Here is a 17988-nt window from a genome sequence, read left to right as displayed (position 1 = left end):
ACCAGAGGGGAGACACGAGAGTGCCCAGAGGCACAGAGACAGAGAAGGAAGGAAGGTGGGTGAGAGAAGGAAAAAGGTATACAGAGATAGGCAGGGGGATAGAGAGCTCAAGACAGGGAAACGGAGGATGTTGAAGGCTGTTATCTCACTCTGATGTAAGTGGCTGCTGAGAGAGCAAGGACCTAGGGCAGATGTGGGCAAACTACGGCCTGCGGGCCGCATCTGGCCTGGCCCCTGAGCTCCCAGCCGGAGAGCTTAGTCCCTGGCCCCTCCCCCACTGTTCCCCCTCCCCCGCAGCCACGCTGCCGCACAGGCCGTGCTCTGGCCTGCCCCTCCCTCTGGGCAGTATGGGGAGTGCAACTGGCTCTGGCCTGGTGTTGCGGCTGTGAGCTCCTGCTGCTGGTAAGGGGGTGGGGAGCGGGGGGGTTGGATAAGGGAGAGGGGGGTTCTAGGGCGCAGTCAGGGAGGATGGGGCGGTTGGATGGGGTGGAGGTTCTGGGGGGGCAGTCAGGGGATGGGAAACAGGGAGGGTTGGGAGTGGGAGTCCCGGGGGGCCTGTCAGGGGGCAGGGATGTGGATGGGGTTGGGAGGGCAGTCAGGGGACAGGGAGCAGGGGATGTTGGATAAGGGGGTGGGATCCTGGGGGGCAGTTAGGGGCGGTGGGTCCCGGAAGAGGGTGGTGAGGGGATGAGGAGCAGAGGGCAGTAGGATAGATGGTGGGAGTCCTGGGGGGGCTGTCAGGGGGTGGGGGTGTGGATAGGGGTCAGGGCAGTCAGAGGACAGGGAGCAGGGGGGTTGGATAGAGGGCAGGGGTCCCGGGAGGGGGCGGACAGGGGACAAGGAGTCGGGGGGTTGGATGGGTTGGGGGTTCTGAGGGGGGCAGTCAGGGGGCAGGAAGTGGGAGGGGGCGGATAGGGGCAGGGGCCAGGCTGTTTGGAGAGTAGGCTCTAGCTGCAGCCCAGAGACAGCAGCAGCATGTTTCACTTCCATCTCTAGAACAGCAGCTGCTCTTCCTGGAGCAGACGTTGCAGCTGCTCCTTCCCCAAGGGGCACTGGGGCTAGTGAGTGCCAGCTCTTCGCTGCCCAACATGGGGCTGGATGAGGCCCCTGAAGCCTACCTGCTCATCTTCGAGTGGTGCTGAGGAATTCGGGGCCCTCCATTTATCCCATTTTTTAACAAGTCAGACTTAAGCTGCAAATCAGGCCCTGGGTGAGTACAGCTACAAGGCCCTCCTAGCTGCCACCCTGGGCTGGCTGCGTTTGGAGGAGCTGTGCTCCAGGGCTGAGCCCAGCCGTGAGCCTGTGAACCACAACTGATCCACTGGGCAGCTTGAGCCCGCATCATGAACCATAAAACTGATGGCCATAGTCACTCCAGAGCAATTTTTAGGACGCAAGCTTGGCTTGATGGCCCCAGCCATCTATGCAGGCACAGCCTGGGCAACACATGACGACTTCTACATGGAGGCTGAGCAGCCAGAGCAACCATCTAGCGGACTCAGGGTGCACCCAGACATTAGTGCAGAGGGCTTGGAACAGCTCCAACTCCTTCAAGTGACAGAGCCCATGGGCATCTCCTTGAGGGGCACTGCCCTGGCTCCCATCACCTATTGCCATGGGGCGAGATCAGACACATCACTGGTCTCTCCTGGATTCCATGAGATGTCCATGGAGTCATGGGATTGACTCCCAGCCACAGGGCCAAGACGCAGGCTACCACAGGGCTTTGCAGGAGTTGGATCCCAATGGGGCTTGCAATGGAGAGGATACCAAACTGGACATGTTGGCACGGTTGTAGTGGGGAGGTAGGTAACAGGATGGCAGTATTTGCAGGCTATCAAGTGCTGTTCCTGCTGGGAAAGGGTTACATGGGTTCTGCTGACTGATGCAGATGGCTCACTGCCCCACCTAGATATATCTAATGAATGAGGACCAAAGGTGTGGGCTGAGCAACCCCTTGAAGAGGAACCCTGGGAGCAATCAAGCCTGGGGAGACAAGTCCAGCTGAATTTTGTGTTGGTTCATTCCAAATTCCTATTGTGAATAAAATCAAACCCAGACTTACGTTCTGACCTGCTATACTAGGGAATATGAATGCAGCAGGGTGCTCGGAAAGAGAAAGGGACAGTGGGCAGCAGAGAGAGACAGACAAAGACAGAAGGAGAGAGAAAGGAGGGAGAGAAAGATGGAGGAGGAAGCCTGATTCACCCCCTTCAGGAGTGACTCCTGAAGGTGGGAGAATAGGTTCTGGCGTAGAACGAGAGAGAGAGAGAGAGAGAGAGAGAGAGAGAGAGAGAGGTGAGCAGGTTAACACATAAGTACATAGATTAATTATAAATTAATTAAAAAGAAAATCAACCAACCAAAACTTAAATCATAAAAACAAAAGTGGTTTAAAACAAAACCCAAAATAATCTTAACAAAAATAAAACATGCAAATTTTCACAGGCTTTCAAAGTAACTGGCTGCTACAGAATTATCACCTAGTACATCGAAAGCATATACAGCAGCACGTCAACCTCATCTCCTCTAGAGGGGTCTTTATTTTTTTTTTTTAGGAAACATTTTGTTTTAGGGGTTTTTTTTAAATGCAAAATCTAGGTCCGAAACCCTCGCATTCCCAGGCAGACAATTAACCTTCCATTTTAAATGTCATTGTTCATCTCTATTTTGAAATGATTATTTTTCATTTTAGTAGCACACATTTTGTTTATTTCCCCCCCATTGGTCATTCTCTGTACCAGCTGGTAGGTTCAGGGTCAAAGGGCATGTGAAAGGGCAAAAGGAAAAGGCAAGTGTCTACTTACACTTCACTTGGAGAATCTGGTCGCTGAGGTTTGCCCGGATGTAGTACGTGCTATAAGGTGGCAAGGCTAGCCCCAGGCTGTGGAAGAGAAGGAAGGAATCAGCATGTTTCTAGCCTGCTGTCAAACTATTTCCCAGGGGTAGGATCCTGGGGTAGGATCTTGGCCCTGGGACTCCAGTGGGGCCAGGATTTCACCCAACATGTTGTTCTAGACTGGCGTTTGACAATGTAATGGGGACATCTGGGGCCTGATCCCTGGCAGGAAGCTCTGTCCTTTTGGAGCTCTGTCCTTGCATTTGCGAGCTACCCCGGCACCCACACGGAACCCCACTGAGAACAGGGGCAGATCTCAGGCTCGAAGCCAGAACATGCTAACCCCACCGACGATTGTTAGACTGAAGGAATGTTTGGAACATACTCTCTTCCACCCCACTCCCCCATTAGATATAGGGACGGATGGCTTCAAAGTGTCTTTAACTAGTACATTCTCTTTAGCTGACCGGATACAGAGATCCAAATCCAGTTCTTCCCTCCCAGGAGCTGCACCCAAAGTCCGTCCCAGGGAGTTCAGGAATTCAGGCAGGTGGATGTCTTAGAGCCCCCCAGCACACGCTCTTCCATTCCACAGGGAGCTCCAGGAGGGTATTTCTGCTATCGGGGACCCAGAACCCCACCTGCCTGGGGCTGTGCTCTCTAGGATCCATGAGAGCTGGGTCTGTCCTAGCCACCAGGTTCTGCCCAGCTCCATGCGGGACGTTATTTGAAGGTGAGACCCCACCACTGATTTCCCATGCAGGGTCCCCCCAAGCTGCTGGAGCCTGTTTCCTGCAAAGCCCAGAAATGAGATGGGCTAATGGGGAAGTCAGTGGTGACAAGTGGGCTGGAGGCTGCTGAGAGAGGGGGGCTGGTATGGGAGTGAGGACAAGGGGCGTGAAGCAGGGCGGGGGGTGGGGTGGAAAGAGCCAGGATGGCCCTTCAGAGTTAGAGCCCGAAACAGGTCAGGCGCCTGAGAAGGGGGCAGTTCTAGCCTTGAGGAGGGGGGTTGTGGTTTTGTGGCAGCCTCCCTAATCTACTCCCGATTTTGTCCATTGCCAGCCCTGTCATCTCCACTCTGCTCCTGTCCCTCTCCCACAAGGTGGTGCCTCCTCTCCCTTCCTCAGGGCCTCTGCATGGATAGGTGAAGCAGAGGGTACCCAGTCTGTCCCCTCCCCACATAGGGACAGCCCCTTCTGTCTGAACTGGTTTGGTTGTGTCCAGGAAGCCTACAGCTCCCAACAGGCCAGCAAGCAGCGGGAGTCCTCCGATCCCTTTCCATTGCCCTGAGGGATTTGAACGCCATATTTTTTTTTGTCAGGCCATAAGCACAGGGACTGTCCCCTCGCCCCTGCCTGGGTGTCCAGCCTCTGAGACAAGGCCGCATTGTCCTCTTATGATTGCACCCCTTTTGTGCTTCCTTCCACTCCCCTGCCCCTCTGTTCTGTGGCTGTATCATGCATGGGATCAGATGGCCAGCTCTCCAGACCAGGGACCCTGTGCAGTTTCTCTAGTCTGCTTCATAGCAATCCCTAGGCAGTGTTTCCCGAACTTGGGACCCGCTTGTGTAGGGAAAGCCCCTGGCGGGCTGGGCCGGTTTGTTTACTTGCCGCGTCCGCAGGTCCGGTTGATCGCGGTTCCCACTGGCCGCGGTTCGTCGTAGTGAAACGCTACCGGACCTGCAGACGCAGCAGGTAAACAAACCGGCCCAGCCCGCCGAGGCATCCCAAGTTCGGGAAACACTGCTCTAGGGAATAGATATATCACAATGAACCTGTCTACCCACTAGATGGCAGCCTTCCCCAAGGCAGATTATGCTCTAGTCTAGAAGCCATAGCAAGCAAGAAAGCAAGATCTGTTTTTCTATGGCTAGCACCTGCAGCTCCCACTGATTTGAGAGGTGACAGGGAAGCTTAGGACCTTTGAAAACTGGGCAATGGTTTTATTTCCAACCATGGCTGCTGCCTTCTCTCCCTGCTCATGGCAGTTAGCGTGCGTAGCCTTCATGAGCAATACACGGGCACGATTTCACATGAATCCCAACTCACGGTTTGCTCCTCATTCTACTTTAACATTTATTATCAGGTGACTGGGAGACTCTGATTGGCTGGTGACTATTTTGGGCTATGGCCGATGACAGATGGGAAAGTCATAGCAACTTGCCACCAAATTCTGAGAGAGACTTCAGATAACTTGACTTATTTCTCCAGTAAAACTCAAGTGCCAAAGATGCCGGGTTTGCAATAATAAGCTACACTACAATGTAACGTAGTGGATGGAAAAGGCTGTGGGTGCAGCAGCACTCCCTGGCCAAAGTCAGAAAATGCCAGTTAAAGGAGGCCCACACAACTTTCACTCTGCTCCAATGTTAGTAAGTATTAATTCCCCTAAAATCCCTACTTACTAGAGGTGGGCGGGAAATGGTTTTCCCAACCCAAGAGAATTTTGGGGATTTCAAACTTTTTTCCTGTCCTGAATTGGGATCAAATGTCAAAATCTCTAAATTTTTCACAAGCTATCTGGTAAATAAATTTATCAGGTTAATCAAAATGTTTCGTTTTGAAAATTTCAAAATGTTTCATTTTTTACTTTTAATTCCCCTCCCCTGCTTTTTAACCATCCATTAACTAAAATTTTTAAACAAAAAGTTGTTTCCAGTAGAAAAAAACTAAACTTTTTTGGTTTGAAAATGCTGAAACAGGACATTTTGACATATTCTGAACACATTTTCCCTCCCAGTGTTTTTTGGAATTGGGAGATTTGTTGAAACTGACCCTTTCCCACCAACAGTTTTGGTCTTGATGAATTGCAATTTTCTAATGGAAAATGTTTTGTTGGAGAATTCCCAACTAGCTCTATTAATTACTTCATCACATACTAGTTCTCCAATAATATATCCAACCACTTTCCCCTGCGGTTTAAATACCCTTGTTGGGCCCTGCGGAGTTTCTTTTATTCCTTGCACATTTTACAAGGCTGTAGCAAAAATTCCATCTTGTATCTGAAAAATAGACTGTGACCATGTCATTACCGTGTATTGTAACGTCTATGCATAAGAAGGTAGAATTAAGGTTGTACGTGCAATCTTAACTTGGGCATTTTCTGAATTTCGAATTCTTAACTGTGCAACCCTAATGGTTTATTAAAATAGGTTTTTTTTTTTTAATGGAATTTCCTGTTTAGAGAAGAGAAAAATCCATTGTCTGACTCAGTCTGCCCAGGCTCCATATGTTCAAACCTTTAAGGCAGTGTGAGTTACATGTTAATAAAGAGCGTCTACTGGACACCTCTTCTTGCAGTCGGGATTATGTAACACCCCTGAGCAGTTGCTGACATGGGGACGTGACATTAGGAATGTTTGTCATGAAATTTGGTGTCTTTCAGTGCAGTGTAAGATACAAGATGAAATTCAATAGAAGACAAGTGCAACGTACTACACTTAGGAAGGAAAGATCAAATGCACAACTCAGGGCCGCCCAGAGGATTCAGGGGGCCTGGAGTCTTTGGCGGCGGGGGGCTCCTGCCACCGAACTGCTGCCGGAGACCCGGAGTGGAAGAAGCTCCGGGGGCCCAGGCCCTGCGAGAGTTTTCCAGGACCCCCGGAGCAAGTGAAAGACCGTGCTCCAGGGGCCCTGAAAAACTCTCGGGGGGGTTCCTGTGGGGCCCGGGGCCAATTGCCCCACTTGCCCCCCCCCCGGGTGGCCCTGGCACAACTACAAAATGAGGACTAAGTGGCTAGGTAGTCATGCTGCTGAAAAGGATCTGGGGGTTAAAGTGGATCAAACTGAATATGAGTCAACAATATCTTGCAGTTGCAAAAAAGGCTACTATCATTCTGGACTGGGGCGTATTAACAGGATTGTCATACGTAAGACACGGGAGGTCATTGTCCTGCTCTGCTTGGCACTGGTGAGACCCCAGCTGGAGTGCTGGGTTCAGTTCTGGGCACCGCACTTTAGGAAAAACGTGGACAAATTGGAGAGGGTCCAGAGGAGAGCAACAAAAATGATCAAAGATTTAGAAAACCTGACCTGTGAGGACAGGTTAAAAAACCTGGGCATGTTTAGTCTTGAGAAAAGAAGGCTGAGGGAAGACAGAGCTGGGGACCACACCCAGGTCTCCTGATTCCCAGCCCGGTGCTTAAGCCGCCGTTCCATTTATCTCGGATCCCACCAAGAGTCTCTTGTCACCCATTTCTCCCTCTCTAGCCGGTGGCTGGCATCCATCTGATTCTGTGCCTTCAGAGGGGCTAACACAGGGGATGGAGCAGAGCCCTCCTACCTCCCGCTCCCTCCTGCCAGCCACACCCTGCTCACCTGTAATTGGTGCTTTTGATAGGGGCCCAGGTGTAGGTCCTGATGACTTCATCAATGTATCTCTGGAATTGCAAAGGGACAAGCCACTGTCAGGGCTCAGGAGGAGACACTGAAATGGCAGCCCAGGTGCTACAGCCCACGGACAGGACAGTGCAAGAAGTCACACTCCAGGCTCTGAGAGCAACAGGCCCCATGAGTACCAGGACTGTCACACTGTCTCGCTTTCCCATTGCGTTCCATTTTTATCCCCAAGAATATAAGAATTTCCCTCCCCATCTCCACTTGGGCCCTGCCAAGTCCTTACCTCATCCAGGGATTTGATCAGGGTCTTGATGACTCTCTGCCCTTCGCTGCCATCGATCATACTTCTACGGATCTAGGGAACAGGCAGGAAGGGAACTGAGCCCTGACACACACCGTGGCTCTGCGCCCCAAGAGGCTGAGCCCTGGGCAGTCTGCTGCCTGTGTGGGCTCTCTGCGATCCTGTCTGTGCCCAGCGCTCCAGACACACGGGGGGAGGGGGGAGACAGGGAGGGGGCGAATGTGGCCAGCCAAGAGCCCAACGGATCACCAGAAGGGAGAACAAGGCACTGTGCCGGCCCCAGGGACGTTGAGATCAAAGGAGAGGGATGACAACCTCTCTGATGGCCCTGTGAGTGGGTGGGATGGGAGCGGAGGATGTTTATGGAGTGAGGGCTGGGTACAAGCATGTTCACGTGCGCCAGTCCCCGGAACTCCGGTGTGGGACTGCTTTCCCTGCAGGAGTCAGGATCGATGCCAGTGGGCAGGCGCTCAAATCCCCAAACCCCACCACCCCTGCCTACACTAAGGACCAAATGAGGCAAGGTGTCTGCCCTCCCTTCCCATCCTTAGGCTGTTCCCTGCAGGGCAGGGCAGGGCAGGGTAGGGTAGGGCAGAGGCAGCATGGAGGAAGCCTGCTGCCCGGGCTGTGCTTGTCCTGTGCACAGAATGCAGCAGGTTCCCGGGCCCCTTTGCCAGCAGGGCCACCTAGATGCTGTTTTTAACTCAGCCTTTGCCTGAGTCTCTAGTCTTGGTCGAGGGGTGGAGGGAGAGCCCAGCTCACCTCCTCCTTGTTCTCATCCTCCAGCTCAGCATCCAGAAAGTCCAGGGTCACGGGCTCTCGGAAATTGATGATCTGAAAGGAGAAAGAGGCTGGTGAGAATCAAGGGCTCATGGTCAGCAGAGCTGGGCCCAAGCAGCTCGGAGCCAAGTCAATTTCCCCTCATCCAAACCACCCGACAGCTTGGGCTCAGCCACTCAGCGCACTAGTAAAGCACTTGATTGGTCAGCCAACGCCCTGAGGCATTGTGGGTGCTGGAAGACATGGCAACAGCTTGGAAGAGTGAGACCCAACAGGCTGTACTAGCAGAGCTGTTTAGCTGTTTGCCTTCCCTGGCACCCATCACGTCATCTGCTCACTGGGGATCCCGAAGTGCTCTGCAGACACCGATGAACTAACGCTCCCCAGTGTCCTGAAGCGGGGAGGGTTATGAGCCAACTTTTACGTAAGGGGAAACTGAGGAACAGAGTTGTTGGGCTTTTTTCTACAGCCTTGTACTCCTGTCAGCCCCACAGAGCCAGCACAACTCCAGGAAATGGCGCTCTAGGCTATGGTGTGCCGATGAACTTGGGCTGCACAGGTGGAGGGCAGTGAGGGGTGAGTCCAGAGGCAGTGGGGGTTGCACAGCAGTTGCAGAGGACAGATTTGCCTGCAGAACCCTTATTCCTGGCGATGTCCAGACTGACTCTCAGCTCCCTGGGGGTGCATGCTGGGCCAGCAGATGAAATAAACATCCCTTTGTCTGCCATCAGGGAACATTAGATACAAGGATCCCTGGGAGACCAGAAGCATGGAGGCCACCAGTGCTGTTCATCCAGTCGCTTTTCTGAAGAGAACCACTCGCCCTTTAACTTCAGTGGGCTGATCCTGAGGCAGTCAGGGCAGGTCCCCACTGCCCAGCCCTGCACCCCGGCACGTTGTGTTTAGCCCCAGTTCTGGTGGCTGCCCAGTCACTTTCCACCCAGCACTAAGCTCTTCTCAGGCTTCCCTGGTTTTCTTTGCCGATCAGCCCTGGGGCTCTCTGGGCAGAGCTTGCACCCCAGGCACAGAGCCACCTGTAGGTGATTGAATGAAACTGACGAACAATGACCTGGAGGGGTCAGGGCTCCGAGACCCTGCCTGCCCCAGCAACCAGCCTAGTGAGCGTTCTGGAGCTGGGGGATGCCCAAGGAGGCATGACGTGGCTGCTCCTGGAATAGGAGACTGTTTTCAATCAGATCGGCAGGTCCTGCAAGGCTTCCTACCCTGGTGATCCCCAAGTCAGTGCTCACAGCACACTCTGGGCACAGAAAGGAGGTTACTGTAGGAGGCCCTCACCCCCAGGGATGCTGGACTAGTTCTGCTGCTATGAAAATAGCTTAGTTGTTAGGGGCTGAGCGGGGACTGGGGTGTGTGTGTTTATAACTCAGGTATGTCTACATGGGCCACGATCACATACCATCAGCGGGGAGAGTCCAGGGCCGTGGTGTGGCCCAGGAGGGGACAGCCATTGTAGGGACTGAATGCTGGGTGGGACAGATTTTCCCACTCATCAGGAGCTTATCCAAGGATCTATGTGGCTGCTGCAGTGCACAGGACTCCCTCCCCCAAGCAAGGGGGCTGGCTCCTGACTCAGACCTCTGCGGGGCGGAGTGATGAAGCTGGGCTGGAGCCTGTGGGTCTAACTGGGCACTCGGAGGGGGGGCAGTCTGGGAGCTCTAGAAGAGCCGCATGCTGGCATGCGGAGGGGTGAGGAATCTGTGAATGGGGGGTGCTCCTTGCCCAGTTACTAGAGGGCTGGGCTTGAGCCTGGGTGGGGGCTTTTTCCATACCGCCTCCCAGGGAAGCCTCTTGTTTAAAGGCTGTTTTGAGCCGTGGGGTCTGCGTCCCCACTCGCCAACCTTCCACAGTGGCAGGCTGAGGTATTGCTGCAGTGCTAGAGTCACCCTGGCCTACAGGCAGCATGGGCACACACGCAAACACACCTACCTCTCCCCCGCCCCAATCACAGTACGGGGAGCTCTGGGCCGTTCTCTGCCCCCGGTGCAGCTATCTACCCAGCAGGTGTGCTGAGCCAACGGGGCCAGGAGTGAGCGCAGGCACCATAGTTCTCTGCGTGCATGTGGGCAAAGGGGGCTACACAGCAGAAAGGTAACATCTGGGACAGAGCCCCACACTCCTGTGTTCTCAGCAGCTCTGACACCCAGATCCCATTCAGAACAAAGGGTCTTCACACCTGGAGGGATTGGGCCGTCCTGTCTAGAGACAGAGGCTGCAGAGTCCAGATCTGATCCTCCCCAGAGTTTGGTGCCGTTTCGATCTGGTGTTCAGGCCTGTCTCTAAGAATGGGGGAATGTCACAGCTTGCCCGGCCCAAGTTGAAGGTCCTGCTCAGACCGATGCGCCCTCCCTGGCATCTCTCACCGTGCTGGGCTGCGGCACGTAAACACAACACACACCTGGGCAGCCACGGGGAGAGGAATGGGCCAAGTACGCTTTCAGCCCCATCGAGCGGAAAGGGACGGAGGCGAGCGAATAAATCCCACCGTGTCCCTGTCCATCTCCGCCACTTATCCGCCGCCCATTAATAACGTTGATGAGCCCCATGGGACATCTGTGCCAATGAAACATATTTCACTCTGATTGCTGCCATTTCTCAGTGCCTAATTCCCAGCTCGCCTCTGAATGATGAATCTCTCCGATTAGCTCTGGAGCAGGGAGCCGATTTCCCCCGCTCTGCACTGACGGACGTGGCAGCCCCACAAGATAAATGATCCCACTTGCTGCTTGCTGCTTCATGTCCCCAGGAAGGCATATTTCATAAAGGGCTGGGCTAATCCCTTCGCATCCTGTCTGGAGGGGAGCAGGGGCCCATACATCATGACCCAGAGAGGGAGCGATTAATGCCCATGGAGCAACAGGGCTTCCTACTCAGCTGTGAGCAATAGAGAGGGTTTTGGGGGCATAGGAGTGAGGGGTAATTAGCTGGGGATTGAATCCACCCCGGCCCAGCCGGAGCCCATGTGCCTGGGATTGGGTGCCCTGCTCGGCGTGGCACAAGCACACGGGTACACCCACTTGCAGACGCTCAAACACATACAAGCATGTCCATGCACAGCACAAGATTGCAATGCAGCAGCCTTCGCCCTGAGGCAGGGGGATCAGAAGGGGGCCCTCTGCAGGTCACAGGAAGCCGATACCACCTCTCCTGCCAGTCAGTGCAATATAATGGCCACAGTGGGCAGGATCAAACACCTGGGTCCTACTCCAACACTGACCTGCCATCACCACGAGCAAGTTGCTTCTCTGCTCTGTGACTAAGTTTCCCCTCTCTGTGCTGGGGGATAAGGATCCTGATCTGCCTGCCAAGGGGTGGGGTGGGGGGGCTATAAAGTTATTCTGTGGAACACGGTGCAGACAGAGTTGGCATCTCAGCAGTGAAGGGGGCAGGGAGGTCTATCTGAGTCTGTCTCTTCCAGGCAGAGGGGGCTGTGGCCTAGTAAAATCCAAGAGATCCTGGAGAGGCTCCTTCCGTGAGAAGCCAGTGTTTGCTGTCTGGCTGAGCCTGAATTTCACGTGGTCCCGCAGACGTGCTTTGCTGGGGGAGTCAATCGCCTGTGTGAATCCCTCTGATCACACCGTTATTCAGAATCCCTGCATCTCCTGGTCAGCTGGGTGGGCACTGAGGCTGGCGGAGTGTGATTAGTGGGACTGGGATGTTTATCCCAGCTGTGACTGGCTCCAGGGGCTTTCCATGGGGGTACCCTGGCTATGCTCCAGCTGTGTGTGTGTGTGTAGGGGGGCACGGAGATGTTCCATGCATTCTCTCCCAGCCTCCTCGCCCATGTGTCCTGGGCTGCACCCATCCCTCTAACTGAAAGCGGTGACAACCTCAGCTGGCATCAATCTGTGTCGATCCAGTGACTTCACTACAGCTATGCCAGATCCAGGGTATTCATGTCTCTGACATTCCCCCCTGCCATGGCACGGAGGCGCTCTCTCTCTAGACCAAACTACATCAGCACTGGCCTGCTCCTTCAAAGCCCTAACTGGGGGGAGAGGCCGGCTCACCTGGCACCCTTCTCCAGCAGCTGTATCACCAGGGATGGAGCAGGTGACGTCCAGCTTTTCACAGAGACAGGTCAGGCTACATTTTAACAAATTGGAAAACTGAGGCACAGAGCCCTGACACCAGCCGCCCACGGCTGTGAAGCACCAGGAAAAGCCTGGAGCTTTGCTCTTCTTCCTCGAGGGAGCGGCATCCTTCGATATGTATGGAATGGGCACGACTACTGCCGTCCTACTCCCCACTGTCTGCTGACACTTGGCTCCGGAGCTGTGAGTCAGACCCTTGGCGAGTTGCAGACTGCACAGGGTCAAGGCAGACTGCAGTGGGTGAGGCAGGGCGAAGGGCCTGGGACTGTGAGGGCTCCAGGCTCCCCTGCATTGGGACCCCGGAGAGTAGATATGTTCCAGGCCCAGCTAGTGATGGCGGGGGTCAAAGCTAGGGAGCAAGGCCCCTGCCCTTACCTGAGGTTGCAGGTTTGGATGCAGCAGGACGTATCCATTGAGATCGATGGCGAAGATGTAGCCGTTAGCCCCTAGCTAGGGGGAGGCAAAGAGAAGAGACTGTGGGTTAGGATTCTCATATAGAAGCAGCTTGGAGCTTGCCAAACTGAGGCCTGGAGCTCGGTGTCTGCCCAGCGCAATCGCAGCCTTGGTGTGCGGGGCCCACCTCAGCTGATCCCAATTCAGAGGCCCCTGCCTCCTTCAGGGCCCACCCCACACTCCCCTGCCTCCTCCAGGGTCCAGAGAAGCCTGGTTCTGCTTCTCATCCTCTCAGGGATGGAACCCATCACCTCTCCTTGATGGACAAGGAAATGCAGCCCAGATTCTTACTCTGCAGGCGGCTGGAGTCTATTCTGGGGGGCCCAGAACCCCAGTCAAGGCCCTCCCGCCCTGGGCTGAGGGAACCTTCTCTTTCCCTGGCACTAGGCTTTGTCTGCTGAGACGTCTCTGCCTGCAGAGTTGCAGTGAAATGCTAGGCTGAATCGAGGTGCCTCAGCAACCGGGCATGGAGCGGTCTGATACCCCCCTTCCTCTGCCATCTCCAACATCTCGCCGAGCCGACGATCCCGTTTGTCTGGGCCCTCCCCGCCTGAACGTTTGATACGCTCCTTGCCCAGGGGCTCCTTGCTGCCCGGTTCGCTAGAAAAACCCTGCCGTGGTAGTGGGGACTGGATCCCTGGATCCCAGCAGATGATGGTTATTCAGAGGTTGGATCGTACCGCCCCCCCCCCGACACACACACAGGAGCGACAGGGTGAAGTGTTCTCAATCCAGCCAGGCAGGAGATATGACAGAGCAGGGACATGCCTCTAGTTCTGACCCGCATAAGCCAGGCTGCTGCTTCCTGGCCAGGCAGTAGGGTCTCTGTAACCCAGCTGTGCTCTTTTCCAGCAGGGTGTGACATGTGGGGTCAGATCCTCTGCTGGATGAAGTCATCCCTGCAGCTTCTCTAGCGTACACCAGCTGGAGAGGAGGCCGGCACCCTTTAGTGGGGTACCTGCTTCCTAGCAACACAGGCTTTCTGAGACTGTATCCTGTAGTGTCCCTCCTGCAGGGGTTGCTACAGGGGCTGGTGCAGTGAGATTTGGTGCAGGGAAGCGATGCAGAAAGGACCGAGGGAGACTGGTGCTGATCGGCACCCAGCTCATTCTATGCCTCGCATTCCCCTCCCCTCATGGCCAAGGGCAGAGCAAAGAAGCCCGTTTCCCCTCCCTCCCGCCATGGCCCTGGGGATGGCCTGCAAGGTGGCGTGCGAGGGACCCTTCTGAGTGGGGCTGGCTTCCCCACGCACGTTGTAGCGCGGCGTCAGCTTCTTGATGTCATTGAGAGCCACGTCGATTCCCATCACGCCCAGGATGAGCTGGTTCTGCAAGAAGCAGACAAAGCGGCATCAGCGCCAGGATCAAGGGCAGAGCTGTGGGCATCCCACGTGGGCAGGAGCACGGGTGCCATTCTACTCCCTTAGTGGGTGCAAAACACACACACACGCACACAAACGCTTGGATTTGGAGGGCCTGCTGCAGGTCAGTGCAGAAACTTCACACTGACAGCCCACTCAGCTTCCACAGAAGCGCTCTGAGCACCTGCACTTCATTCCCTTAGACCAGATGCGAAGGACTCATCACCCAGCAGCTCCCATGAGGCCCTGTCTGCACTGGGACTGGAGATGGTGCTAGCTCCTTAGGAAAACCACGCAGCACTGCTTCAAATCTCAGGGCCAAGAGGACAGCTATGGGAGAGGCTGGTTCTCATGGGTCTGTTCCCCCTACAGCTTTCTGCTTAACTCCTCCATGTACATCTGGGGCCTCTCTGATAGCAGGGCTCTGTCAAGGGAGCAGTGAATGCAGCCAGCTCTGGGGTGGAATTTAGCAACTATTCTATAGTGTAATGGATTTGCAAAGCAGGGGACTACAGTTCTCACCAGCCCTCTTACCCTGGCTGGGTAAGGGGGGAGGGATAGCTCAGTGGTTTGAGCATTGGCCTACTAAACCCAGGGTGGTGAATTCAATCCTTAGGGATCTGGGGAAAAAATCAATACTTGGTCCTGCTAGTGAAGGCAGGGGGCTGGACTCAATGACCTTTCAGGGTCTCTTCCAGTTCTATGAGATAGGTATATCTCCATATTTAAGGGAAAGATCCTGAATGAGGAAGTGCCAAGTGCTCTGTTTGGGAGTGGGGGCCGCATGGCAGCAGGGAGCTGCAGACACACCCCAGAACTATGGCAAAAGCTGCAGGTGGAACAGGCTGTGACTGCCGGACGTTGCAGCTCTGGGTGGGATTTATGGGGGAGTGCAGCAGCGGCTGGGCAGGGAGTCAGTGCAAAGGGGCCCCAGTGAGAGACACTAACTGAGCCTGGCTTGGAAACCCACAAATGCTTATTTGCTTGAACAGAAACTGGACTGGACTGGAGAGCACCCCAGGCATCAGGACTGCCCCAGGGACCCAGACAGGAACGGCTATGGCTCATCAGGGCTAGCACCTACAAGGCCTAGTTGCTGTGCTTGCCTCCAAGATGCAGTACACTGGGCACGCTACTGGCACCCTTGGGGCTTGGGGTACGGAGTAACCCCAGTAAGTACAAAGGCAACGCAGCAACACTACAAGCAGGAAGAGATGACCACAATTCAACAGCAGGGGGCATGTGAAGCAGGCCTAATGTACTCACTAAAATGAAGACAGAACAGCTCAACTCCTGAAAGACACTTGGGCGTCAAACTCCCATCAGGAGTTAGGCACCTAAATGTACCTTGGAGGATCCAGGACAATAACCCCAGCCTTATGGAAAATGCCACAGCCTCTTAACAGAGAGACCAGCAAACAGTGATGCTCTCTGGGACTTGGGGCCACCAAACTAACCACAAAGCCAGGACAGGACACAAGGGAAAATCACAGTAACGGGACTATCCTATGAACATGAGTTCAGTGCCAGGGGACAGCTGTCGAGAGGGAGGGGCTTAGTATGGAGACCATTAGAAGAAGCCAGAATTCGGTTGTAAGCCTGCCTACTGACCGCAGAGCTGCCCTGGGTAAAGTTAAGACAGGTCACTTAATTACGAGCAAAGTGCTCAGGTTTTCAATGGTTGTCTTAGCGTTTAAGATCTAGTTCTTTAGCATTGGTTCTGTGCTTTCCACCTGCCCAAGCTCTCCCCAGAACAGTAACGGAGTTTTGCAAGCCCTGACTGCTGCTCTCTGCACTGTTCTCTCATTACCTGTGAGACCTGAACGGCAAACTATAACCTCCTCAGGCAACGAGCACAGCTATAAAAAGCAACTTGACCTGAGGGTGGATTTTCTCCCCCAAGTCCTAATTGTTCCCCAAATGACCACGGGTGTGGGAGGTTGGTGGGTGATGGTCTGATCCATTTTGCTGCACGAGGATATGCTTGACAAAGGCGAAGACTTGATTCGATCTATCGAAGGCATTTACTGATGTAGTGTCTCAGCATCTCGCCATCTTCAATGCAGTTCTCCTCCCAACATCCTGTGTGGCAGGGCTGTTATCCCCACTGTACAGCTGGGAAACTGAGGCACAGAGAGGCTAAGGGATGTGCCCAAGGTCACACAGGCAGTCTGTGGCAGAGCAGGGACTTAACCCAGGTTTTCCAAGTCCTAGGCTAGTGCCCTGACTGCCAGACCATGCTTCCTCCATTGCATATCAGGATTAGAGATGACCCTGGGTCCCACAATCCAGCCCCAGGCCTCTGTTTCAGCTCAGTATGGAGATGGGTCTGAGCCAAAAAGTCTGGCTCCAGATCCAAACTTCCCCCAGCTCTGGGGGTGTGAGCAGAACCACAGTTTTAATCTGCCCCATTCTTGGGAAAGCAGCCAGCTGTCAAGGTCTGGATCCAGATCTGAAGTTTCTAACAGTTTGGTTCCAGATTTTGGACCAGGGCCCACCTCTACGCAGGACGTGCCCACTCTCTTCTCCGCCCTCACACATCCTGCCCTCCTGCTGCTCCCCTTGAAGAGACACCAATGCCCACAGCTGCCATCTCGCTAGATGTGGGACAGGCCAGGCTGCTTCAGCAGGCAATAGCCCAGCTCCCCAAGGGACAGAGGCTTGGTCTCCGGCCTTGTTGCTTACCCAGTTGGGAAACAGATCGCTGGCTGTTCAGAAACACAAAGTGCAGCGGCAGTGCCACTGCTGCAGTGATCAATCCAGAGCAGTACTAAGAGGGGAGCATGACACTGGGAGAGAGGAGGCTGAGCCAGTGCAGAGCAGTGAGTTGAGGGGGGTGATGGAATTAGGGCACCATTGCTGGGGATCTGGTTAGCAAGGGCTACGTGTCGCATTTGCTTGTTGCTTTGTGTTTCACCAGCCTGCCCTGGCTGCCTCTGGGAGAATTCACCCCCACCACCTCCCTTGTCAGGCAGCATCCGACTCCCCTTCAGCTGGTGGCCTGCTCTTCGCTATATTGGAGCAAATCTCTGGGCACCCAGGACTTTCCTTGCATCCCTGTGGTCTGGGCCACGACCGCTTGAGAGCGCACAGCAGCAGGGGCAGGCCCAGCCTCTGGCTCTGGGAGTCCATGGGGCGGGTGCAGGTGGGAGGGGATGATGCTAGAACAGCCGGCCTAGAAATGTCAGCCACCTGAGCACAAGAATTGTACCGCCAGCCCCAGTGGGAGTGGTGGATCCCTGTTGGGGGAGAGGTGGGGTGTGTGCTCCAGCTCCGCTCTCCCTTCCGACCCTTCCTTCACCACTGCTGTAGCTGAGCCCCTACTGGTGGTGCTCCTGCCCTTGCCAGTGCCTACCATTGGCTACAGCCGGTGATGCAGCATCCCTGGAAAGGGTCGTGAGCATCTCCCGAGTGAGCGCGGGCTGCTGGCCCAGCAATGGATCCCTACGGAGCACCCCAGGGCCTCGTCACATGCTGCAACTGGGACTCCAGCCTTTGCTTTGGTTCCTAGCACAAACAGCCACCACGGCACACGCAGGGCCAGCTCTAGGCACCAGCAAACCAAGCACGTGCTTAGGGCGGCACATTTTCAGGGGCGGCATTCCGGCCATCTTGTTTTTTTTTTTTTTTTTTTTGCTTTGGGAGGCAAAAGCCTAGAGCCGGCCCTGGCAGCAGCAGCGCGTCGTGTGCAGGGGGCGCCCTGGGGCCACTGCGGTTCGTGCTGCGGGGGAGCAGCGCCCGCACCTTGTGGCTGGACTGGGCAGGCTCCGAACGCGGGACACTCGGGCTGGGGGCCGCCCTGCGGG

At 54.9% G+C, this 17988-nt stretch overlaps 1 protein-coding gene across 5 annotated transcripts in view; it reads right to left on the bottom strand.

Moving 5' to 3' along the window:
• The window catches only part of CACNA2D2 (calcium voltage-gated channel auxiliary subunit alpha2delta 2), a 642762-nt gene that overhangs the window by 34280 nt on the left and 590494 nt on the right, over positions 1-17988 (bottom strand). For all 5 annotated transcript variants that reach the window (XM_045024558.1, XM_045024559.1, XM_045024560.1 and 2 more), the window contains 6 exons: positions 14075-14149; positions 12745-12819; positions 8240-8311; positions 7460-7531; positions 7156-7217; positions 2808-2884 (listed from right to left, as the gene is read on the bottom strand). In XM_045024558.1, coding sequence (XP_044880493.1) covers positions 2808-2884; positions 7156-7217; positions 7460-7531; positions 8240-8311; positions 12745-12819; positions 14075-14149 — 433 coding nt within the window. The remainder of the gene's footprint in view (positions 1-2807; positions 2885-7155; positions 7218-7459; positions 7532-8239; positions 8312-12744; positions 12820-14074; positions 14150-17988) is intronic.

Source organism: Mauremys mutica, chromosome 7, assembly GCF_020497125.1.
Source record: "Mauremys mutica isolate MM-2020 ecotype Southern chromosome 7, ASM2049712v1, whole genome shotgun sequence".
NCBI classification, from domain to species: Eukaryota; Metazoa; Chordata; order Testudines; family Geoemydidae; genus Mauremys; species Mauremys mutica.
This window is presented reverse-complemented; position numbering and strand designations above follow the sequence as displayed.